This window comes from Ovis aries, chromosome 4 (genome assembly GCF_016772045.2).
Source record: "Ovis aries strain OAR_USU_Benz2616 breed Rambouillet chromosome 4, ARS-UI_Ramb_v3.0, whole genome shotgun sequence".
In the NCBI taxonomy this organism is placed as follows: domain Eukaryota; kingdom Metazoa; phylum Chordata; class Mammalia; order Artiodactyla; family Bovidae; genus Ovis; species Ovis aries.
In genome coordinates, this window is record NC_056057.1 from 84,408,496 (window position 1) to 84,434,903 (window position 26,408).

The following is a 26,408-nucleotide window of genomic DNA, read 5'->3' on the forward strand; positions in this document are numbered from 1 at the left end:
CCTTTACTTTTGAAATTAGTAGGGAGCATTTACTGAGTACGTAGCACGGACTAGGCATGATATCACGTGCTTATATTACGGATGATTTTACATATGGGGAAACAAGACTAAACAGGGTTAAGTGTATGAGGTCATACTTGTAATAGGCTTTTAATTGAAGAAGGTTTTTTGTAATCCTTATATAGCCTCTCAGCAGCAAGTATAATCTCAAAATCTCTGCTGTCTAGTATCTCTCAGAAACCTGGAGGAAATAGAAATATTTCCTAGAGGAAATAGAACTAAGGCAGTTCTCAAGGCTGCGTGTGGACAATTTTCATTTGGCCTGAGATGCTCTAAGTACTCTTGGGCCCTACTCTCACTGTGGTTCAGTAGATCTGAAATGGGGCAAAAAGGAATACTTACTAAAAAGCTAAATCATGAAATTGTGGTGGAATTAAAAGACCTAGTACTTGTCATATGCCAGATGAATCCCCAGTTATACCTCAGAACCCTTAGCTTGAAGATAGTGATAATACCTATCCTCCAGGATTGTGACAAGTGAAATTAGACTGCATTAAAAAAAAAAAAAAAAACACTTGGTGTGATTTGCCAGCTATAACAGTACACAACTATTCTAGGTATCCAAAGACCAATGTGGAAAAGATAAACATGGGTCATATCACCTTAGTTTTTCAGACTCCCACTGGCTATCATATCTCTATAAGAGTTCTCAGTATATAAATTATGAGGATTTCAGGTTAAATCAATAAATAATGTATAATTAATTTACATTATTTTAACAAATATACAGGAAGATTGATTTGTTTTATGAGGAGTCCTATGCCAAAGGGCAAAGAAAACCTTTTCCATTTAATTGCATTTTTTGTTAGTTTGTTTTTCAAACCATTTAAAAAGCCATCCATTGATCTTTTATTATAGAATGTTGTAGCGTGACTTAACAGCCTTGAAAATTTAACATAGAGGTTAAAGTAAGACAATATAGACATTAATCACAAAGTAGAAGCATATGAAAATACAGAACACAATTTTAAATGTATATTGAGGTAAGAAAGAGACTTTTTAAATACTCCAATATTAGAGCAATATCAGTACACCTAAAAGGCACAAGAATTATTTGTTGAGTGAATAAGTTGGTGAATGAAAACTATATTTTTCTTAGGAAAGGATTTTTGAAAAACCACAGAAATTAACTCTATAGTGAGTACCTTGATGACTAAAACTACATCTATTCCATGCTTCTATTTTTGACATATAATAAAATGCCTCATTTATGTAAGGGTATTTTATAAATTTATAAATTTTTAACTACTAATTTAATGGTGGCCTCATACAGTTGTTCAGGTCATGCACTATACAAGTTATCACCTTTAAGGGGAACCATTTTCATTGCAGCATTTTTGCTTTTGTGACATATTTTTCTACTATCAAAACTCTGAATTAGGTCCAGAGATGGGCTATTTATAAACTGTTATACAAACATAACTCCTCTGGCTGATGGCAATTAAGTATCTCAGTTCAGTTCAGTTCAGTTCAGTCACTCAGTTGTGTCCTACTCTTTGGGACCCCATGAATCGCAGCATGCCAGGCCTCCCTGTTCATCACCATCTCCTGGAATTCACTCAGACTCACGTCCATCGAGTCCGTGATGCCATCCAGCCATCTCATCCTCGGTCATCCCTTTCTCCTCCTGCCCCCAATCCCTACCAGCATCAGAGTTTTTTTCCAATGAGTCAACTCTTCTCATGAGGTGGCCAGAGTACTGGAGTTTCAGCTTCAGCATCATTCCTTCCAAAGATATCCCAGGGCTGATCTCCTTCAGAATGGACCAGTTGGATCTCCTTGCAGTCCAAGGGATTCTCAAGAGTCTTCTCCAACACCACAGGTCAAAAGCATCAATTCTTCGGCACTCAGCCTTCTTCACAGTCCAACTCTCACATCCATACATGACTACTGGAAAAACCATAGCCTTGACTAGACGGACCTTAGTTGGCAAAGTAATGTCTCTGCTTTTGAATATGCTATCTAGGTTAGTCATAACTTTTCTTCAAGGAGTAAGCATCTTTTAATTTCATGGCTGCAGTCACCATCTGCAGTGATTCTGGAGCCCAAAAAAATAAAGTCTGACACTGCTTCCACTGTTTCCCCATCTATTTCCCATGACGTGATGGGACCGGATGCCATGATCTTCGTTTTCTGAATGTTGAGCTTTAAGCCAACTTTTCACTCTCCTCTTTCACTTTCATCAAGAGGCTTTTTAGCTCCTCTTCACTTTCTGCCATAAGGGTGGTGTCATCTGCATATCTGAGGTTATTGATATTTCTCCTGGCAATCTTAATTCCAGCTTGTGTTTCTTCCAGTCCAGCGTTTCTCATGATGTACTCTGCATAGAAGTTAAATAAGCAGGGTGACAATATACAGCCTTGATGTACTCCTTTTCCTATTTGGAACCAGTCTGTTGTTCCATGTCCAGTTCGAACTGTTGCTTTCTGACCTGCATACAGATTTCTCAAGAGGTAAGTCAGGTGGTCTGGTATTCCCATCTCTTGAAGAATTTTCCACAGTTTATTGTGATCCACACAGTCAAAGGCTTTGGCATAGTCGATAAAGCAGAAATAGATGTTTTTCTGGAACTCTCTTACTTTTTCCACGATCCAGCGGATGTTGGCAATTTGATCTCTGGTTCCTCTGCCTTTTCTAAAACCAGCATGAACATCAGGGAGTTCATGGTTCACATATTGCTGAAGCCTGGCTTGGAGAATTTTGAGCATTACTTTACTGGCATGTGAGATGAGTGCAATTGTGTGGTAGTTTGAGTGTTCTTTGGCATTGCCTTTCTTTGGGATTGGAATGAAAACTGACCTTTTCCAATCCTGTGGCCACTGCTGAGTTTTCCACATTTGCTGGCATATTGAGTGCAGCACTTTCACAGCATCATCTTTCAGGATTTGAAATAGCTCAATTGGAATTCCATTACCTCCACTAGCTTTGTTCATAGTGATGCTTTCTAAGGCCCACTTGACTTCACATTCCAAGATGTCTGGTTCTAGATTAGTGATCACATCATCATGACTATCCTGGTCGTGAAGATCTTTTTTGTACAGTTCTTCTGTGTATTCTTGCCACCTCTTCTTAATATCTTCTGCTTCTGTTAGGTCCATACCATTTCTGGTTCTAACAAAATTAGTAAACATTATGGACTGGATTAGACACGACTGAGTGACTAAATTACCACCGTGGACTGGATGGTTGTGTCCCTCCAAAATTCATGTGCTGAAACCTTAATTTCAATGTGATGGTATTTGGAGGTGGGAACTTTGGGAAGTAATTAAATCATAGGAGCCCTCATTAATGGGTTTAGTGTTCTTCTATGCAAAGGCCAGAGATAGCTTCCTCTTTTGGCCACATAAGGACACAGCAAGTAAACCAGAAAGGGCTCTCACCAAGAACCCGCTCATGCAGGTGCTCTGATTTTAGACTTCCAGCCTCTGAAATTGTTCTAATAAATGTTTGTTGTTTGAACTACCTGCTGCTGCTGCTGCTAAGTCGCTTCAGTCGTGTCCGACTCTGTGCGACCCCATGGACAGCAGCCCGCCAGGTTCCCCCGTCCCTGGGATTCTCCAGGGAAGAACACTGGAGTGGGTTGCCATTTGCTTTTCCAATGCATGAAAGTGAAAAGTGAAAGTGAAGTCGCTCAGTCGTGTTTGACTCTTCGCGACCCCATGGACTGCAGCCTACCAGGTTCCTCCGTCCATGGGATTTTCCAGGCAAGAATACTGGAGTGGGGTGCCATTGCCTTCTCTGGTTTGAGCTACCTAGTCTATAGTAATTTGTTACAGCAAGTCTAAACTGATTAAGTAAATCATGATGATTAGCCAACAAACAGAAGAAAAGTATTTTCTTCTAAGAGGAGCAAAACATTCTCCTCAAATTATAAAAGAAAGATCGATAATAGATTGTTAATACAACCACATATAAAATAACTTGTGATTCTCAATAAAGAATTGCTTTAATAATATCTATACTGATTTGCAAAAGTAAATTAAAATGTAATATCTTATTAGTATATACCATCTAAACCTGGCATTTCTTTTGCAGTTCATATAATTTTGTTTAAAGACCCAGTTTAAACAGACAGGTGTTTTTCTTACAAATAAATCACTCTGTCAATTATTATAAATTATTATTACAATAATAATTTATTAAAATAATTTTATAATAAAAAACTCATTTTATAATAAATCCAATTTGTAATTATAGAGAAACAAACAACATACTTCCTAATTTGTGCAAAGGTACCATATGGGTTTAATGAACTTAGTGAACTTTTGAAACTAAATATAAATCTTGCTTCAGACATTATTATTTCAGAATTTCAGTTACCTTCTTAAAGAATCACAAATTGTAGAATTTCAAGAAAGGAACGCTAATGACGAAATTTATATATTGATCTTTAAATAGCTCTTTTGTTATCAAAACTTTCATAAGCCCACTCTCATATCTTTGGCAGGACCACCAACAGAAAATCCACTATGAAAAGTCTTAACTTGATAGGTACATTTGAGATTAAGGATATTTGGATGTCTTTTATTATTTTTCCTGAGAAATTACATGGGGTTGTTATATAGAAAAAATGATAAATAACATTGCCATTTTAATACTGATATATGTACCCACCATGTTACGTAATACTCATGTGCCTGATAATAGAAGAGACAGCAGCTCATAACCTATTGATAAAAATTATATAAAATTAGCATACAATTATCCATACGCTTCAAATTTCTGAGCTCCATTAGCTTTATCTTAGCATTTAAGGGAAAAATTATTCTCAAGTCATCCTGAGTTGAAGGGGATGCAGCTCATTAAATTAACCAGAGATAGCATGATATGAGAAGTGTCCTGAAGCTTATCAGTTCTTGTCCCAATTCTAACACAAAGCTTTTTTTCTTGGTCAAGTAATGCAAATGAGGGAGATGATGTTGGCCTGGACTACAGTGATAACCGGGGTTAAATTCTGTATGTATTTGGAAGCACTTCATACAGGTTTTGCTAACTGATTATATGTGGCCTTTGAAAAAGATGGAAGTCAAGGATGACAGTAAAACTTTTGACCTGAGCAACATGAAGAGTGGAATTACCTGCCCTTAAGTAAGAAAGACAGTGGCAGATTGGAATGTCAGGAGAGCACTTGAAACACGTTAAGTTTGAGATGCCTATAGAAGCTATAGACAACTGGATTTACCAGTCTGGACTTTAGCAGAGGGAACCAGACTAGAACTCCCAAATTTGGCGTTGACACTGTATAGATATGTTAAAGTTTTGGAACTGAATGAGATCAACCCAGAAGGGGATATAGATGGTGGAAGAAATCAAATGGATTCTGGACATATTGTATAGTTAGACTTGAAAGAATTTGCTGTTAAATGTAGGTGTAAAAGGTAAGATTCAAAAATAGCTCCAAGGGTTTGGAGGAAAAAAAATGAAGCTATGGATTGACTGATTCTGAGACTCTCCATTATTGGAGATAAAGAGGAATCAGGGAACTAAACAGTAGGATTGATTAGAAAGGAAGGAATGAAACCAGAGAAGGAAAATGTCTTGGAAACCAAGTGAAGTATGTTTTGAGTAATAAGCTATTAATTGACTTGGATTTACATGAAAAGTGAGAAATGACCCTTGGGTTTCATGTGATGGAGATCACAGTCAATCATATTTAAAGTAGTGCGGATTGAGCAAAATTAGAAAACAGAGTAACTAAGGCAATTGCTTTTAAGTGAGAACAGAGGAAGAAAAATTACAGACAGAGATTACAAGATTAGAGATAATTCTAAGGCTTTTGCTGTAAATGAGAGAAATGAGGCAATGATTACAGGGGGAGGTGTGGTCAGTTTTTTGTTTTTAGGATGGATACTAGCATGTATTTATGTCAATAATGTCAGCAGAGAGAGAAACTAAAGACATGAGAAAGCAAGGGAAAGGTTGATGAAGCAATACAGAGGATGGGGTTCTAGAAAATAAGAGAAGTGCTGGCCTTTGTTAGAAACATGGACATATCATATGAATAGAAGAGAAGGTAAAATATATTTTTGGCAAGGTGTAGATAAGTGGATGGGCTTCCCAGGTGACTCAGTGGGAAAAGAATCTGCCTGCCAGTGCAGGAACCCCAGGAGACATGGGTTTGATCCTCGAGTCAGGAAGATCCCCCTGGAGTAGGAAATGGAAACCCAGTCCAGTATTCTTGCCAGGATAATTCCATGGACAACAGAGCCTGGTGGACCACAGTTCACAGCATCTCAAAGAATCAGACACGACTGAGCAACACAGCACAGTGGCGAGATGTCCTGGTAGCCTATAGAATTGTTTTTCTGATTCTTTTCTCAGTGAATCAAGAAGCCAGGTCATCAGTCAAGAAGTCTGAAGGCAGCGAAGATATGAAATATTCAAGGAAAGTGTTAAGTATGAATGGATGAGGGAAATACCTAAGAATTGCTGGGAAGTATAATCCATTTCAAGTGAAATCCATTTCAGGGTTTTCATGAACTGAAAATATGAAAAGACATCACAACTGTGTATTTTCCTTTAGTCACGTCCAGTGACTCAGGGCTAGACACATTTAGATAAGAATTTTATTATTTATTTATGCATGTATTTATGTATTTATTTGACATTAAATTTATGTATTTATTTATGTATGTATTTATTTATTGTTGCAGCCTGTGGGATCTTTAGTTGCAGCATGCAGGATTTGATTACATGACCAGGTGTCCAGCCTCAGCTCCTTTCATTGGGAATGTAGAGTCTTAGCCACTGGACCACCAAAGAAGTCCCTAGATGGGAGTTTTAAATGTAACTAATGGTTTAGGCAAACAAAAGAAAAGGAATAGGGGCAAACTTATTGTTGGTGTATGCATGGGAGTGATAATCATTAACTGTGGAATTTAATCTAGTTATGTAGGGAAGTGAGAACACAGAGTGGGGTGGTCAAGGCCGCTGAAAGGTGGCTGAATTAATGGACTGTAGGTGTAAAGAATTAGAAGGATTTTTGGAGTTTTGTGATGAGTGAGTTGAAATATGAGAGGTGGTATTCAAAAGTATGTTTGAAATTGACAGGAAAGGATTTCAGTTATTATTAAAGGCTAGTTGTATCATGTGAATCATGTTGGTGAGAGGCTGGGTGTAGGCTGGAGGCAAGGTCACTGGAGGAGTTTCATCTCCACCAGGAAGAAAGTAAATCTTGGTTTGTAAGAGTTCAAGCTGTTAGGTTTATCTTTGAAGGAAAAGGGATTATTTGTAAGGAAGTTGGTAGAGTTCTACCCAAAGGCTCTCGATCTAATAGGAAGACTGAGAGTGTTTCAGTTAATCTAAGATCTTGGGGGAAGAATCTGGATTTGGGCAACACTGGGTGCCAAGGTCCTGCATGTTGCTAGGCAACTGAGAAAAGCCGCCCAGCCTAGTTCTGGTCTTCGGCGCACTTCCTGTTTGCGATCCCCTTCGGGTCTCTGGTCACTTTGACTCCAGCATTGTGGGGGAGCATCTGGCCAGAGGGTTCTGTGAGCCAGAGGCTCAGGGCCCACAGGTAGGTCGGGCAGTTAGGAGTTCCAGGACTTCCTGGTCCCACTGAAGGCTGCCTCCTGAACCGCCATGAAGAAGCTTTTCACATTATGGAGAAAGAAGGATGAGCCCCGCTGTTCCTGCTCACCTCTGCTTGTAGGCAGATGGGCCAGTGTTGGTCTCTTCGCCCAATCAGGCTACACCCTTCGAGATAAGAATTTAAAGAAACTTCACAGAGCTGCCTCAGTTGGGGATTTAGAGAAGGTGAAGGAGTGTCTTCAGCTCAAGAAGCATGATGTGAACATGCGGGATAGAGAACTCAGGTGATCAGAGTGACTGAAGGGCAGCATGGTGGGGAAGCTGGGGGCCACTGGGCCCTCTAACCAGAATCATGACTTGTCTGGGCTCCCCCGCTGCTTGTCACTCCATATTTCCCACAGCAGAGAGGTCTGGTAACCATTGGCAGAGGGTCACACCCCCAACTTTCAGCTTCTTCCCTTTAGAAAGGCTCTTTTGGATATCTGAGGGCATTTGCCTTAATCTCCACTGCTTATTCCACCCTCTCCCGGACCTACAGTTTGTCTCTGTGGCAAATCTTGTCCCTAGCCACTAAGATTTTCCATGTTCCTAACGTAATGATAGAAAAAGAGTAGAGGCAACTTTTCAGAAGAGTAGTTGGTAAGATTTTAAGACTCTGAAAGAGCAAAACTTTTTAATGTAGATGTCCTATGAAAAAAACTTTTTTTTTGAGTTATAGAAGATCTTCAAAAAGCTCATCAGCAACCACTTACTGCAAAAACAAAATTAATTTTATAAAGAAATGAAGAAGTCATGTATTTGGCATTAATAACTGAAACTGTGTTCTATATGTGCCTCCCTTAAATCTTGTGGGGAGTTTTCAGGTCATTGAGTGTGTAAAATGTCATGTTTCATCACTATGGTTAGAGGACTTGTGTTAACTTATGGATAGGTTTACCTCCTCTTTTAATAAAATCAGAGTTATCTAATTTATCTGACTTTTATCCTGTACCACTGCTTTGAATTTCTTTACAAGGTCATGAATAACCTCAGCATGACTTTATTCAGTGGTCAATTCTCTGTCTTACCTGGGAGGCATCTCAGCCAAGTCTCTTACTTCCTTATCAATAGTATTTGAAATACTGCATTATCTTGCAGGACAACTGGTTCACCTGGCATTTGTCCTACTTTTGTGTACAGTTCTTTTTAGACTCTTTTGCTGGTTTTGTTCATCTTCCTGACTGGTAAATATTTGAAGTCTCAGAGCTTGAAATGATTCTCTTTCTCTTGATCCCCACTTGACTGGTGACAAGAGATTGTCTGTATCTGATTTCCCATGCTTCCCAACATTTTATCTGCAGCTGGGTGTCTCCCTGAACTCTAGACTCAAATATACAAATGCCTACACTATCACTTGGATTTCTAATAGACTATGGTGTGCTTGTAAATGTTTAATAACAAGCTTTTGAGTTGGGGTGGGGGTGAGGAGAAGGGAAGAGAAGCCCTGATTTCAAGCTACAAATGTGATATCAGTTGGCTTGAGTAATTCCTGAGAATTTAACAATCAGCTCGTGAGAACCACTAGCTCCACTCCATCACTGATTTGGGATCTCACATAACCCCATACTGCACTCCTGTTACTTCTCAGATCTGCGCCTCTCTTCCTATAAATGCCAGATCCTTTCTTTCAGTTGTTTACACTAGAACCCCTAGAGTCATTCTTGACTAATCTCATTCTTTGACATCCTCCATTTCTTTCAACAGGAAATCTTGGTTTCACCTTCAAAATAGATCTAAAATCTAGCCATTTATTGCCACCTTCACAGTTACCACCCTAATCAAGGCCACTATCATACTTTAACGAGACTTACTGCAGTGGCCTCCCAGGTAGTTTTCTGTCTTCTAACATTTTCAGTTTATTCTCCACACATTAGCCAGAATGATCCTCTAAAGTGTAAGTGTAGTGATGTCTTTCCTTGCCTAAACAACATCCATTGGCTTTTCTTCTCATTAGGGATAAAAGCCAAAGTCCTTCCAAGGCTCATAAGCCCTACACAACATTCACCCCCACTTCTTGTTATCTCTCTGATCTTGCCTTCTACAACTCTCCCTTTTGTTCATCTCCAGTTCCCCCTTGCCTTCTTAATGTTCCACAGAAATGCCAGAGATGTAGTTAGAGCCTTTGGACTTGCTGGTTCCTTCACCTGGGGTACTTTTCCCTCCCAGATAGTCACATGGCTTGGTCTCATTTCCTTCGGGTTTGTCACCGTATCAGTGAAGGCTTCCCTGGCTACACTACCTACAATTGAACCCCTTCTCCATGCTGACATTTTCTGTTCCTCTTCCCTGCCTGATTTTTCCCTTTAGCGCTTAATACTGTCTGTTGTACCTTGTATTTTGTGTCTTTATCACCTACAACCTTGCCTAAGCCATAGTAAGTATTTAATAAATATTTTTGATGAATGAATACATACATATATATCTATGCAGATAAATATAATTTAAAGATATTTACTCAGCAATAAAATGATATCTCATTAATATAAGAAATTATTGTACATGCAGCAACATGGATGAATCTCAAAAGTGTCATGCTAAGTCAAAGAAATCAGATAATAAAAACTATATATCAAGTGACTCCTTTTCTATGAAATTTTTGAAAGACAAAAGTATAGCCAAGGAAAGCAAATCAGTAGTTACCAGATGCTCATACAGGGACTGGAGGAACGAGATTGATTATAAAGGGATATGAGTGATAGAAACTTTCTTTATCATGTTTACAGTGGCAGATATATGACTATATATTGGTTAAAACTCATAAAATTGTACATTTAAACTTTTTGTAGATTATACCTGAATAAAGCTGAATAAAAAAGTCTCAAACTGTATATTCTATTTGAATATTTGTGTGTGTGTGTGGAAAGACTGAGAATGGGATAAAGTATGAGTGGATACATACTAAACTTAAAATCACTATTTCTGAAGAGTAGATGAGATTTGGGCAGGGGAAGCAGAGAGAGTAAGAATGGTTATGGGAGACTCGTTTTGTGCTGTTTAATTTTTTAAAAGTGATTTAGCGGTGGCTGCACAGGTGCAGGAGGGCCTAGAGAAGTTATCCCACATTGAAGGTCAGGAAGGGCGGTGGTGAGGAGATACCCCTCATCCAAGGTAAGGAGCAGCAGCTACGCTTTGCTGGAGCAGCCGTGAAGAGATACCCCACACCCAAGGTAAGAGAAAGCCAAGTAAGATGGTAGGTGTTGCAAGAGGGCGTCAGAGGGCAGACACACTGAAACCGTACTCACAGAAAAGTAGTCAATCTAATCACACTAGGACCACAGCCGTGTCTAACTCAATGAAACTAAGCCTTGCCCACGGGACAACCCAAGATGGGTGGGTCATGGTGGAGAGGACTGACAGAATGTGGTCCACTGGAGAAGGGAATGGCAAACCACTTCAGTGTTCTTGCCTTGAGAACCCCATGAACAGCATGAAAAGGCAAAATGATAGGATACTGAAAGAGGAACTCCCCAGGTCAGTAGGTGCCCAATATGCTATTGGAGATCAGTGGAGAAATAACTCTAGAAAGAATGAAGGGATGAAGCCAAAGCAAAAACAATACCCAGCTGTGCATGTCACTGGTGATAGAAACAAAGTCTGATGCTGTAAAGAGCAATATTGCATAGGAACCTGGAATGTCAGGTCCATGAATCAAGGCAAATTGGAAGTGGTCAAACAAGAGATGGCAAGAGTGAACGTCGATATTCTAGGAATCAGCGAACTAAAATGGACTGGAATGGGTGAATTTAACTCAGATGACCATTATATCTACTAGTGCGGGCAGGAACCCCTCAGAAGAAATGGAGTAGCCATCATGGTCAACAAAAGAGTCCAAAATGCAGTACTTGGATGCAATCTCAAAAATGACAGAATGATCTCTGTTCGTCTCCAAGGCAAACCATTCAATATCACGGTAATCCAAGTCTATTCCCCAACCAGTAACGCTGAAGAAGCTGAAGTTGGATGGTTCTATGAAGATCTATAAGACCTTTTAGAACTAACACCCAAAAAAGATGTCCTTTTCATTATGGGGGACTGAAACGCAAAAGTAGGAGGTCAAGAAACACCTGGAGTAATAGGCAAATTTGGCCTTGGAATAAGGAATGAAGCAGGGCAAAGACTAATAGAGTTTTGCCAAGAAAATGCACTGGTCATAGCAAACACCCTTTTCCAACAACACAAGAGAAGACTCTACACATGGACATCACCAGATGGTCAACACCGAAATCAGATTGATTATAGTCTTTGCAGCCAAAGATGGAGAAGCTCTATACAGTCAACAAAAACAAGACCAGGAGCTGACTGTGGCTCAGATCATGAACTCCTTATTACCAAATTCAGACTTAAATTGAAGAAAGTAGGGAAAACCGCTAGACCATTCAGGTATGACCTAAATCAAATCCCTTATGATTATACAGTGGAAGTGAGAAATAGATTTAAGGGCCTAGATCTGATAGATAGAGTGCCTGATGAACTATGGAATGAGGTTCATGACATTGTACAGGAGACAGAGATCAAGACCATCTCCATGGAAAAGAAATGCAAAAAAAGCAAAATGGCTGTCTGGGGAGGCCTTACAAATGGCTGTGGAAAGAAGAGAGGTGAAAAGCAAAGGAGAAAAGGAAAGATATAAGCATCTGAATGGAGAGTTCCAGAGAATAGCAAGAAGAGATAAGAAAGCCTTCTTCAGCAATCAATGCAAAGAAATAGAGGAAAAGAACAGAATGGGAAAGACCATAGATCTCTTCAAGAAAATTAGAGATACCGAGGGAACATTTCATGCAAAGATGGGCTCGATAAAGGACAGAAATGGTATGGACATAACAGAAGCAGAAGATATTAAGAAGAGGTGGCAAGAATACACAGAAGAACTATACAAAAAAGATCTTCACAGCTCGGATAATCACGATGGTGTGATCACTCACCTAGAGCCAGACATCTTGGAATGTGAAGTCAAGTGGGCCTTAGAAAGCATCACTACGAACAAAGCTAGTGGAGGTGATGGAATTCCAGTTGAGCTGTTTCAAATCCTGAAAGATGATGCTGTGAAAGTGCTGCACTCAATATGCCAGCAAATGTGGAAAACTCAGCAGTGGCCACAGGACTGGAAAATGTCTGGTTTCATTCCAATCCCAAAGAAAGGCAATGCCAAAGAATGCTCAAACTACCACACAATTGCACTCATCTCACATGCTAATAAAGTAATGCTCAAAATTCTCCAAGCCAGGCTTCAGCAATATGTGAACTGTTAACTTCCTGATGTTCAAGCTGGTTTTAGAAAAAGGCAGAGGAACCAGAGATCAAATTGCCAACATCCACTGGATCATGGAAAAAGCAAGAAAGTTCCAGAAAAACATCTATTTCTGCTTGATTGACTATGCCAAAGCCTTTGACTGTGTGGATCACAAGAAACTGTGGAAAATTCTGAAAGAGACGGGAATACCAGACCACCTGACCTGCCTCTTGAGAAACCTGTATGCAGGTCAGGAAGCAAGAGTTCGAACTGGACATGGAACAACAGACTGGTTCCAAATAGGAAAAGGAGTACATCAAGGCTGTATATTGTCACCCTGCTTATTTAACTTCTATGCAGAGTACATCATGAGAAACGCTGGGCTGGAGGAAGCACAAGCTGGAATCAAGATTGCCAGGAGAAATATCCATAACCTCAGATATGCAGATGACACCACCCTTATGGCAGAAAGTGAAGAGGAACTAAAAGCCTCTTGATGAAAGTGAAAGAGGAGAGTGGCAAAGTTGGCTTAAAGCTCAACATTCAGAGAATGAAGATCATGGCATCCGGTCCCATCACTTCATGGGAAATTAATGGGGAAACAGTGGAAGCAGTGTCAGATTTTATTTTTGGGGGCTCCAAAATCACTGCAGATGGTGATTGCAGCCATGAAATTAAAAGACGCTTACTCCTTGGAAGAAAAGTTATGACCAACCTAGATAGCATATTCAAAAGCAGAGACATTACTTTGCCGACTAAGGTCCGTCTAGTCAAGGCTATGGTTTCTCCTGTGGTCATGTATGGATGTGAGAGTTGGACTGTGAAGAAGGCTGAGCGCCAAAGAATTGATGCTTTTGACCTGTGGTGTTGGAGAAGACTCTTGAGAATCCCTTGGACTGCAAGGAGATCCAACCAGTCCATTCTGAAGGAGATCAGCCCTGGGATTTCTTTGGAAAGAATGATGCTAAAGCTGAAACTCCAGTACTTTGGCCACCTCATGCGAAGAGTTGACTCATTGGAAAAGACTCTGATGCTGGGAGGGACTGGGGGCAGGAGAAGGGGACGACAGAGGATGAGATGGCAGGATGGCATCACTGACTCGATGGATGTGAGTCTGAGTGAACTCAAGGAGTTGGTGATGGACAGGGAGGCCTGGCGTGCTGTGATTCATGGGGTCGCAAAGAGTCGGATACGACTGAGCGACTGAACTGAACTGATATAATGCCGCATAATCTCGTTTTAGAAGCATTATGCTAAAGGCCTCTGATGCCTCATGTAGGTATATGTACATATAAATAATGGCCTTAGGATATAATATTCTATATGTTTTTAAGTAAACATAATGATACTAAAAGTGGAAGTTTCTGGTTAGGAGAGAACAAGAGAAACACCTTGACAGTTAATGAGCGGTTGTTCTGAAGGCCATAGTAGCCCAGTAGGAAGAACATTGTTTTGGGAATAAAATTCTGAATTTGTGGCCTGTCCTGCATTGTGTGACCTTGACCCTAAATTTCATCTTTTCAAATCAGAATTATTACTAGTTAAGTGTTTTTTAAACCAAGATATGCAAGCCCTTTTGCAAACTATTTCTTATTAAACCAGAAGAGCTCCTTATTAATGTCCTTTGTTTATTTGGCTTATATTTATGTTTTTGTTTTAAAAGTAATGTACCTAATAAGTATAAAAATGAATGGAAGATGTCTAATATCTCTCCCAGCAATAAAATTAAATTACCTTCTGTGTTTTTTTTTTTTTTTTAATAAAAAGTCCGTCAGATCTGTAGATAGCCTGGTCAGTGAAAGCTCAATTCCAAATGAACACTTTCTACCATACTATTCACACCCAGATTAGAGCTAAAGTGCTGGTTTACAGTTGAAAGTAGTGATCCAGTGTGAGGTAGCTTCCTTGGTTGCTTCTTCACTCACCCTGAATTCTAAGTTATCATCAAGAGCCCAAGTCAGCTGATAAGGGGGGTGTTCTCACGATGACCTAATTTAAGACAGCAGCTGTGTTCTGGTCTTGCACCCTTTGTAGCAGGTAGCACTTCTCTTCAGTTTCCAGAATAGTGATTCTTCATATCCATCTGAGTCGCTCCTTTTGCTAAAGTTCAGTTAAAGATTTCTGGGATCTGATAATTCTTCATTTGGCCACAATCTCTGCTGACAATTCTTTCACTGGTATATGAGAGAATGAGAGACTGGGAGGAAACAAAACTTGAATCAAACAGTAGGATACCAGCTTGCCTAAAACCCTAGAAACCAGCACTAGGCCTTGCAGGGCTTTAAATTTTTTGTAAGTACCATGAGTTAAAAGGTAACAATATAAATCAGAGTCTTCACTTTGCAATATGGTACACTAATAAACGTTGTGCATTTTTGAGGAATGGAATAATACACTTGGTTTTAAAGTGTGTCACTATTTGTAAATACATATTTTGCATTCAGCTATTTCAAAAAATAGGATGGTTTTGACATTAGGTGAAAAAGCACTGCCTCTTGAGAAATTTGTATGCAGGTCAGGAAGCAACAGTTGGAACTGGACAACAGACTGGTTTCAAATAGGAAAAGGAGTATGCCAAGGCCGTATATTGTCACCCTGCTTATTTAACTTCTATGCAGAGTACATCATGAGAAATGCTGGGTTGGAAGAAACACAAACTGGAATCAAGATTGCCAGGAGAAATAGCAATAACCTCAGATATGCAGATGACACCACCCTTATGGCAGAAAGTGAAGAGGAACTAAAACGCCTCTTGATGAAAGTGAAAGAGGAGAGTGACAAAGTGAAAGAGGAGAGAGACTCACTGGAAAAGACTCTGATGCTGGGAGGGATTGGGGGCAGGAGGAGAAGGGGACAACAGAGGATGAGATGGCTGGATGGCATCAGTGACTCGATGGATGTGAGTCTGAGTGAACTCCAGGAGTTGGTGATGGACAGGGAGGCCTGGCGTGCTGTGATTCATGGGGTCGCAAAGAGTTGGACACGATTGAGCGACTGAACTGAACTGAACTGAAAAAGCATTGATATTGTAGAAGCTCTTGTATGTGTACACATTTGGTAAATGATCATTACTCGCTGCATATTTCAATATTTCATATTCTTAATTCTCTGGAATTAAGACTAGTTAATCTAAAACTTAAAATGAAATGGAGGCAATCTGTGTATTCTTTAGATCCTTTGTCTTTTTAAGCCAGGATGACTCATTTGAAAGGATGCAAAATATTCTGGGTAAAAATCTTTTTAAGCCTATTTTAAAGGTTGAGTAATATTATAACTTTTGTAAAGTTTCATGCCTACTCAGGATAAATTAGTCTTGTTTTCAAATTTTGTGTAAAAGACCACGGGACTATATATCGCTCAATACTTCCTTAAGAAACTGAAACTTTCATAGCTATTTTATTTTATTTTATTGACTCTGGTTGATTTCCTGTGTTCCTTGGGGCATATAGATGCGCTCTGAGATCTTTATAAAAGTTTCATTGTCATGTAGGGTTTAAACTTAAATTGGAAGGGTGAAATATTCAGCAGGCATGCATCAGCTACTTTTGGAAAACCTACTGGGAAAACCCAAATGCCATTTACTTTCTCTCAGAGAAAGAGAAATTGGTATTGTTTTTGCTTGTTTTCATGAAAAAAGGAAACCAGAGCTGGAGAGGTAGACCTAAAGATTGAGTAAAAACCACCTAAGTTCCTTGAGACTAAATTTTTGAGATAGGTGTAACAGAAGGTGAAAGAGACAGATCAATATATTTGTTAAGATTTGCTATGCTATCACAAGGAGTTATTTTAGGTCAGCTTAAAGCCTTTTGGCCCTATATATTTGGGTTGAAGACTGGAGAAATTTCCTATTACATAAGAAACTTTACATTTAAGCCAAATTATGGATGTCAACAAACAGGCTGATCAGTGCTTTCCCTGTTTCGTAATTTCTGAGAAATCAAATTAGTTATCATAAGTTTGTTTGGCAAGGATGGAATCACAGCAAACAAGGTAGATCATTTTGAGTGATATTTTCATCTAGATCATGATGTCTGAGGAATCATTTTTGTTCTACACAAAAACAAAGTAATCCTTTCCAATGACTGGGTAATGTGGGTTCCTTAAATTCACATTTTCTTTACCATGGAGGATGTTAATCACAAATAACTTCTGGTTTCAGTCTATCACCTAGCTGACCATCCTCTTTCTGATTATAGTCTTTCTTCAGATAGGATAATATAATTGGTTAGGTTTCTGTTCTTTTGTATTATACTTAGTCTTGCTTTCCAGAGATTATATTCAGATAACTTTGATTGGAGTTTGTGTATTTTCAAATTGTTCAAAATTATTTTTATATATTTTTATTTTCTCCCATAAATGGTAAATTATATCATCATCTATAGATTTTATGTCTAACTCTTTGGAAGTTACCTTATTTTCAAGTCCTTATGGGCTACCTTTTACTCCTCTTAGTATAAATAACAGTACGGTTTAGATACGTACCCATAAAGTACTTTTGAGAATCTAAAATAAAATGGAAAATGGCATCTAAAATCTTTTGTTTAGGACCTGAGCTATCTATATATAGATTTTATATTATAAAATTATCTTTGCTGCTGCTGCCAAGTTGTTCATTTGTGTCCGACTCTGTGTGACCCCATAGATGGCAGCCCACCCGGCTCCCCTATCCCTGGGATTCTCCAGGCAAGAACACTGGAGTGGGTTGCCATTTCCTTCTCCAATGCATGATAGTGAAAAGTGAAAGTGAAGGTGCTCAGTTGTGTTCGACTCTTCGCAACCCCATGGACTACAGCCTATCAAGCTACTCCATCTATGGGATTTTCCAGGCAAGAGTACTGGAATGGGGTGCCATCGCCTTCTCTGAAAATTATCTTTAAGTAAGGATATAATGATATCACCTTCACAAATAAATAAAAGTTTATTGAGGTCCAGTTCAGGCTAAAAACTACAAAGTTTAAAAGAAGTCATTAATACCTGTTATGTTATACTTCATGAATATGTGCTCGACTTCTTGGAGGCTACATAGAATATGGCTCTTTGAGAAGAAAAAAAATGTTTTAATAATTAAAAATTAGGCTGAGATCTACAACTTAAAGAGAGCCCTTAGGCTTTTCACCTTTGTTTTCACTTCTTAGAGCAAATATCAACTTTAATAGCTGAGCGAAGAGAAATACACACAACTTAGGTGTAGCATGCTGTGGAACAAGGGTTCCAAGCATAGGCAATGTCCCTTCTCCCTGTTAGCTGGAACATGTATCTTAGGTTTTGGAGATCATTGCTAGATTTTTTTGGATATCTAATTTTATCAGTCTTTCCAAGGCTTAGACTCACTTTGGTGTTTGAAAAAAGCTATTTTTTTAAATATAAATAAATTCTCTTGGAAGTGATACCAGTTAAATAAGTATCTTCAGGGCATTTATATAGCCCTTTTAATTCAGTAAAAATTAATTATAATTAATATGAATTTTATGTAAATATAAGTAAGCATATGAAGCAAATACCTTAACAATATATGATCCAGCATGTTCTTGGGCATAGTAGGTAACTTATCAAGCTAAGACTTATCTCTACTTCTGTAAAAAGTAATTATAATTAATATGAATTTGGTGTAAATATAAGTAAGCATATGAAGCAAATCAGTCAGCTCAGTTGCTAAGTCATGTTCAATTCTGTGTGACATCATGGACCCTTCACCAGGCCTCCTTGTCAATCACCAACTCCTGGAGCTTGCCCAAGCTCATGTAAATCAAGTTGGTGATGCCATTCAACCATCTCATTCTCTGTTGTCCCCTTCTTCTCCTGCCTTCAGTCTTTCCCAGCATCAGGGTCTTTTCTAGTGAGTCATCGGAATGTATATGAAGCAAATACCTTAACAATATATGATCTGGCATGTTCTTTGGCATAGCAGGTTACTTCTCCAACTAAGCCTTATCTCTAACTTGTGCTTCATTATGTTGATATAGAACACCTTTGCACCTGGCCTGTGCTAATGGACATTCAAATACTGTCTCTCTTTTAACTGAAAAACAGTGCAAAGTAAATGTCTGGGATTGTGAAAACAGATCTCCATTGACTAAGGTATGTTGATTTTTCCTTTTTAATTGAATTGCATTTGAGTTCTTCTCCTAGTTAACCTTTGTTATATTTCATATTTTAAAACATAGTATTAAATATTAGTTTAATATATCAGATCCTAAGTAGTAAATTGGTTAGCCATCTATTGTTTTTGTGTTGACAGGCAGTACCATGTGACAAGGGGAGTTGTGCCACTATTCTTCTAGAACACAGTGCAGACCCCAATTTGGTGGATTTAGATGGCAACACTGCTCTTCATTATGCTGCCTGTTGTCAAAGTGTCTCATTAGCTGCAAAACTGCTGAAACACAAAGCTAACCTTGAGGCTCAAAATATGGTAGTCTTCTATTAAAAATGATACCTGATATTTTAGAAAGCAGTGAAAGAAGATATTCATTGCAGATAATTTATATTGGTTGAGACATATGTTATATAAAGTATGAATTTTACAAAATGAAATTAGGGAGGAGAGGAGAATGAGATTATCAAATACTGATAAGTTTTCTTTTTATACAAAACTTTCTCTATTTCATTTTAAATTATAATCCTGACCTCTAAAACAACGTTATGTTTAACAATTAAAATTGTTCAAAGGACCACATCAAATGAGAAATACTTGATTTCACTATAAATGAACATTGATTAGAAATCATAAAGACTATATCTTTCTCTATTTTATTTATATACTCATGAATTATAAGAATAGAGTAAAATTAGAAAGGCACTTGTTATACTAAAAGTAATCCAAGTCCCCTATTAAGATATTATGGAAAATTGATGAGCATACCTTTTTAAGCTTCCTAACACTTTAGTTCACTGATATTTTATCCTCATGACAGGCCAAAATAAGTGCCAGCCTTAGAAGTTTAAATGAAACCCTAGGAAACCAACTGTGTATTGTGAACTAATGTTTTATAATATTTATATAAATTCTAGGTGCTCATTAATTAAATGTTCCATACTGCTCTTGCCCACAATTTGAATTAAGCTTGAAGTAGAAACATTAATTTTGTTTTTTAACTGGTTAGCAATATTTTATGTTTTTATTATTTCATTTATTTGTGTGTGTATGTGTTAGTAGCACAGTTGCGTCTGACTCTTTGTGACCCCATGGACTGTAGCCCACCAGGCTCCTCTGTCCATGGAATTCTCCAGGCAAGAATACTAGAGTGGGTTGCCATGCCCTCTTCCAGGGGATCTTTCCAACCCAGGGATCAAACCCGCATATTTTACATCTTCTGCATTGGCAGGCAGGTTTTTTAGTGCTAGTGCTTCTTGAGAAGCCCCGGCATATGTATTTATAAATATATACATGTACGTGTGTGTTAGTCCCTCAGTTGTGTCTGACTCTTTGCAACCCATACACTGTAGCCCAGCAGACTCCTCTGTCCATGTATGTATTCTTTTTTAGATTCTTTTTCATTTAAGCTTTTCATTATAAGATATGACAGAGGTTTCTCATAAGCACACTAATTTTTAAAATTGAACTTAAATCTAAAAGGCAGGTAATGTTGGTACAGTATTTAAAGTAATCATTTTGAAATATTTTTTCCAGGATGGGTTTACTCCACTTCTACTTGCCATTACTGAAAATAATGCAGAAATGGTATAATTTCTTTTGAAGAATGGGGCAGATGTGAATGCTTCAGATAAGAATCAAAGGTATAATTAATGTTAAGTAAGATCATATAACCGTAGTTATCTAATAGGAATACACACACCCACACATGCACACACGCACACACACACACATACACGTGTGTGTGTGTTAAATGCTAGGTGTTCATTTCTTAAATACACCAGGCTGCTGTTGCCCACAATTTGAATTAAGCCTATATTATATATGTATATATGACATATATCTGATATTGAAAAGATTTGGCCATAGGATTTTGGACAAATTATCTAGATTCCAGGATCTATCTTTCTATTTGTAAAATAAAACAGTTGGGACAGATTTTTAGGTTATTGTTACTCTTTTTTTTTAAAAAATAATGTTAGAATCTTCTACAGAAACCCAATCTAAAAATCCCATATGCTGTAGTTAAATGGAGATGGGGACTCAGAGTCCCAGACACTCCTCTCCATAGAATTTTTGACACATTTCCTGGAAAACATTATGGTTCTCTGGAGCAGGGATTGAAAACCACTAAACTAGTTGCTTCTAGGGACTCTTATTTTCAGACTCCATAATATATATGATCTGTGATTACCACACCTTTTTGAGAAGATTTGCCCCACATTTTACATTCTTGCCCTCTTTTCCTGACCATACATTTGAACAGCAAATTTCGAAGACTAACTTTTTAAAAAATAAAAGATATTGTTAAGGTTAATAAATGGACATATATTTATATCTCTTGCTCCAGAACAGCCCTTATGATTGCTTTCAGTGATGAACCAACACGTTTAGTCAGTCTTCTTCTTCAGCAAGAAGTGGACCTATCTTGCCAAGATATTTATGGATTCACAGCTGAGGAATATGCATCTTTCAATGGTTTTACTATGTAAGTGATATTGTGTATCTTTTAACAATTGTGTGGAATTTGAGCATAAGGAAAGAAACAGTAGCTCCAAAGTACAAAGCCCACAGTAGGGGTAAACACATGATGAACTCTGGACACAAGCAGCCAGGGATGCTGATTTCCCCATCAGTATGAAAACCACAGGTTCTTCTATTGAGACTTCTCTCTTAAAGGGCACACACAAAATCTCACACTCTCCAGGACCCAGGGCAGAAGCAGTAACTTGAAAGGAGCTTAAGTCAGACCAACTGCTGTTCTTGGATAACCTCCAGGAGAGGCAGGAGGCAATCACAGGGCATTTTGGGGACACAGACACTGGGGCAACCATTTTGGGGAGCTCGTTCTATCACCTGGACACTGGTGATGGCAAGCACAATTTTGGAATTCTCCCTCTGGCTTATTAGCCCCAGGACCAGGGCAGCCCTGGCCCAGTGGTCTGCAGGCACCAGTGCTGGATGCCTCAGGTCAAGCAACTAACTGGACAGGGACACAGCCCCACCCACACCAGACATGCTACTTTAAGGCCTCCAGATATATAGATGCAGATATACCATATCTATTACAGTGTATAAGTGAGCTCTTCTTTCTTGAGATTTTAACAAAATAACTTATTCATATATTCCTTATGGAATAAATATTTAAAACGAACAAGAAATAAAAACAAAACAAAACCAAACCAAAGACACCCCTGAGCCCACAGCTGCTCCTAGACAGGGCCATGCCCACAGAAAGCACAGACCCAGACCCACGCTCCAGTGCATAGGTATTAGAGCTGGGATTCCCCAGAGCCCTCCAGCCAGAGACCCTGGCACCCAGCTCCACCCACCAGCGGGTAGACACCAGCTGCAAGACAGCAGCAGCCCTGCAGCCTGCAGGCCAGGTCCACCCACTAACAAGCATGCTCTAGCTTTGGGACAGACCTCACCCACCAGCATGCAGACCGCAGCCATAAGATAGCCACAGCCCTTCAGCCTTTCAATCTAGCCCCTCCATCTGCAGGTTAATAGAAGTCTGAGGACACCCTGGGTCCTGTGGCCAACTGTGTCAGGAAGTGGCCTCACCCACCACCCACCATGAGCAGAGTGATTTGATACCAGCTCTGGGACTCTTAGAGTCTGCAACCAGGCCCCAGGATCCAACTCTGCCCACCAGTAGACTGGCACTTGTCCCAGGATCTGGCTTTACCTACCAGCAGGCAGGCAAGAGCCCTGGGGTCTTTGGACCCTGACTTTACCCACAGGGCCCTCCAGAGTTCATTAGTCAGCTACCTCATAGCATGGCCCTGCCAACCAATGAGACAGGGCCTGGCGACTAACCAGGCCAGGGGCCAGCCAAGCCCACCAGACTGCCCATAGTAATTAGTCTGCCATGATAGAAGGACCCATACACTCCACATGCGGGGGGTGCCCCTAGAGCACATAGCTCTGGTGCTAAGACGGGAGTGCACTGCTGGGGTGCACAGGCCTACAAAAGGCCACTTATTGAAGGAAATGTAACCAAACTACCAAATACATAAAAATAAAAACAGCAAGTTATGCAAAATGAGGTAAAAGGGAACATGTTCCAAGTGAAGAAACAAGATAAAACCTCAGAAGAGGAACTACTTGAAGTAGACAGGTAATCTACCTGAGAAAGAGTTCAGGGTAGTGATTGTAACAGTGATCAAAGAACCTAGGAGAAGGATGCACAGACTGAGCACTTAGAAGTTTTTAACAAGGAGTTAGAAAATATGGAACAACCAAACAGAGCTGAAGAATACAGTGATTAAATTTAAAAATCCAGTAGAAGGAAATAATAGTGGACTAAATGTTGCAGGTCAGTGAGCTGGAAGATAGAGTTGAAGAAATCACTGATTCTGAACAGGAGAGAAAAGAAAGAGAGAGAAAAGAAATGACAATTTTAAGAGATCTCTGGGACAACATTAAGCACACTAATATTCACATTATAGGAGTGCCAGAAAGAGAAGAGAGAGAGATTAAGAGGCTGAGAACATATTTGATGACATAATAGCTTAAAACTTACTTAACCTGGGAAAGGTAACATCATTCAAGTCAAGGAAGGGCAGAGTGTCCCATACAGGTTTAACCCAAACAGGAACATACCAAAACAGCTTAGTGAAAGTCGCTTAGTTGTGTCCGACTCTTTGTGACCCCATGGACTATACAGTCCATGGAATTCTCCAGGCCAGAATACTGGAATGGGTAGCCTTTCCCTTCTCCAAGAGATCTTCCTAACCCAGGGATCGAATCCAGGTCTCCTGCATTGCAGGCAGATTCTTTACCATCTAAGCCACAAGGGAAGCCCCAAGAAAGACTAATTAAAATGGCAAAAACTAAAGATAAAGGATAGTGGTGGTTGTTTAGTTGCTAAGTCGTGACTGACTCTTGTGAACCCATAGACTGAAGCCTGCCAGGCTCCTCTGTCCATGGGATTCTCCAGGCAAGAATACTGGAGTGGTTTGCCATTTCCTTCTCCAGGGGATCTTTTTGATCCAAGGACTGAACCTGCATCTCCTGCACTGCAGGCAGACTCTGCCTCTGAGCCACCAGGGAAGCCCAAAGATAAAGAATATTTAAAAAAAAAAAAAAAACAGCAAGGGAATAACAACAAGTTATATACAAGGAAACTCCCATAAGGTTATCAAATGACTATTCAGCAGAAACTCTGCAGGCCAGAAGGGAGTGGCACAATATACTTAAAGTGATGAAAGGGAAAAATCTACAACCAAGATTACACAGTAAGGCTCTCATTCAGATTTGATGCAAAGGTCAAAAGTTTTATAAACAAGCAAAAGGTAGAAGAGTTCAGCACCACTAAACAGTTTTACAAGAAATGTTAAAAGAGCTTCTCTAAATGAAAAAGAAGACGCCACAACTAGAAACATGAAAATTATGAAAGGAAAAAGCACATCAGAAATTTAAGTGTAAATAAATGACTATGGAATTTTTATCATCTCAATATTACTTTAATATTTTTAGTGTTGAAAATTATAAGAGCATTATATTATTGTTCTTTTTCCAAAAAGGTAAGAGGGAAGAGAGATAACTTCCTAATGACTAAGCAGTTACCTTTAGGATATGAAAACTGTCAGCACTGGCCTCCAATTAAAATAAATAAATTTAAACTTAAAAAAATGCAAACAACTTTAAGCTTCAATCTAATGCCCCATCCTCTTTTTTGTTTATGCCTTCTTTTGTGATGGGAACTAAGCTTTTTGTTATTGTGACTTTGTTGGGTAACAGCTATTGCCTATCTACAGCCTCTGCTTTTTATTATCATTTGTTGGCTGTCTCTCCTGGTACATAGGGTCTACTATTTGGTAAGAGTGGAAGCCTAGAATATGTTTCTCATATACATAGCCATTAAAAAAAATAAAGGAAGCTGTCTCAAATGAGGGAATTATATTTAGATATTTGTTTTACAGTTAGCTTTAACCCATACATTGCCTCATTCCTTTCACTGAAATTCTGAAATCATATGCCTATTAATTTGAGTGGCTAGAATGGGCTCTTTTCAAGCATGGAGAAAAGGTTTCTTCTTTGCTAGATATGGTTCAGTCTCAGACTGTGCATTGGGGTGGGCCCTAATCCTATCTGACTGGTGTCCTTATAGAAGGAGATTAGGAATGCAGAGACACACATAGGACAGGAAGAGGACAGTTACCTACTAGCCAAGGAGAGAGGCCTGTAACAGTTAGAGCCTTCCTGTATGGCCCTCAGGAAACCAACCCTGCTGACACCTTGATCTTGGACTCTAGCCTCCAGAATTGTGAGAAAACAAATTTCTGTTGTTTAAGCTCCCCAGTCTGTGATATTTTGTTACAGCAGCCCTAGCAATCTATATGCCAAGTATAAGCTAAAGCCACTTTTTCTACCTTATGAGTGGTTTCTTGTGGTTACAGGAAGAAAAGAAGTGCCAGACAATGGGACTATGTAAAACAAAAAGGGTGTCTATTGATGGAGTTGACTTGAGAGGAGGCTGTGGTCAGCAGTTGAGTGTGTGATGTAATTGGGAAGGCATTATTAGCTAACATCCAGGGTTTTTACTTGAGAATTATGCATTATGAATTGAACTGAATATTTATGAATGTTGGAATTCGTATATTTAATATATTTTCTCGTTATGGATAGATATCAATTAATTGCTAATAATGAAAAGGAAAAAAAGTTAAACAGATATCTAACTCTATGAACACAACTTTGGACACTATATTTGATACAGAAGAACTGCAGGAAGGTAAGAATATACAAATTGAACAAGTAGTTTTCCTTGTTGATTTTTATTTGTTTGGTTTTTAGGAAGGGACACCACTTTTGCAAATAATATATAAATTTGAAATTTTCTCCTATTTTGAAATGCTAAATATCTTAAGCACTATCCTTAAGAATATTAGTGATTAAAATATTCTGACACTGTTGAGTGAAATGTAATATAAAAATATACTGAATGATTAAGATATTTTTATTCATTCTCTTGAATAGTTAAAAAAAACACATTTTTGCATGTATATAGAAATTTCCAAAGATATGAAACTATTAGTATACTTTTTATTTTTTCTAAAATTACTTCACATAAATATATTTGATATCAATTAATGGGATTGCAAGGAGTTGGACATGACTCAGTGACTACGATACTACTAATATAACATATACCCAATCATTTCATAGGTTTGGATCACTGTAATATTGAATGGTTTGCCTTGGAAACAAACAGAGATCATTCTGTCATTTTTGAGGTTGCATCTAAGTACTGCATTTCGGACTCTTTTGTTGACCATGATGGCTACTCCATTTCTTCTAAGGGATTCCTGCCCAGAGTAGTAGATATAACAGTCATCGGACTTAAATTCACCCATTCCAGTCCATTGTAGTTCACTGATTCCTAGAATGCCGACGTTCACTCTTGCCATCTCCTGTTTGACCACTTCCAATTTGCCTTGATTCATG

General features: G+C 38.8%; 1 protein-coding gene across 1 annotated transcript; it reads left to right on the top strand.

The window, feature by feature from the left end:
* The first annotated feature begins 7,625 nt into the window (after positions 1–7,625).
* ANKRD7 (ankyrin repeat domain 7) lies at positions 7,626–25,776 on the top strand. The gene is given in 6 exon segments (XM_015095111.4): positions 7,626–7,874; positions 18,823–18,937; positions 19,098–19,271; positions 20,490–20,596; positions 21,304–21,441; positions 25,590–25,776. Coding segments are annotated over 6 exon segments (828 nt in total). The 5' UTR covers positions 7,626–7,641; the 3' UTR covers positions 25,651–25,776.
* The last annotated feature ends 632 nt before the right edge of the window (positions 25,777–26,408 follow it).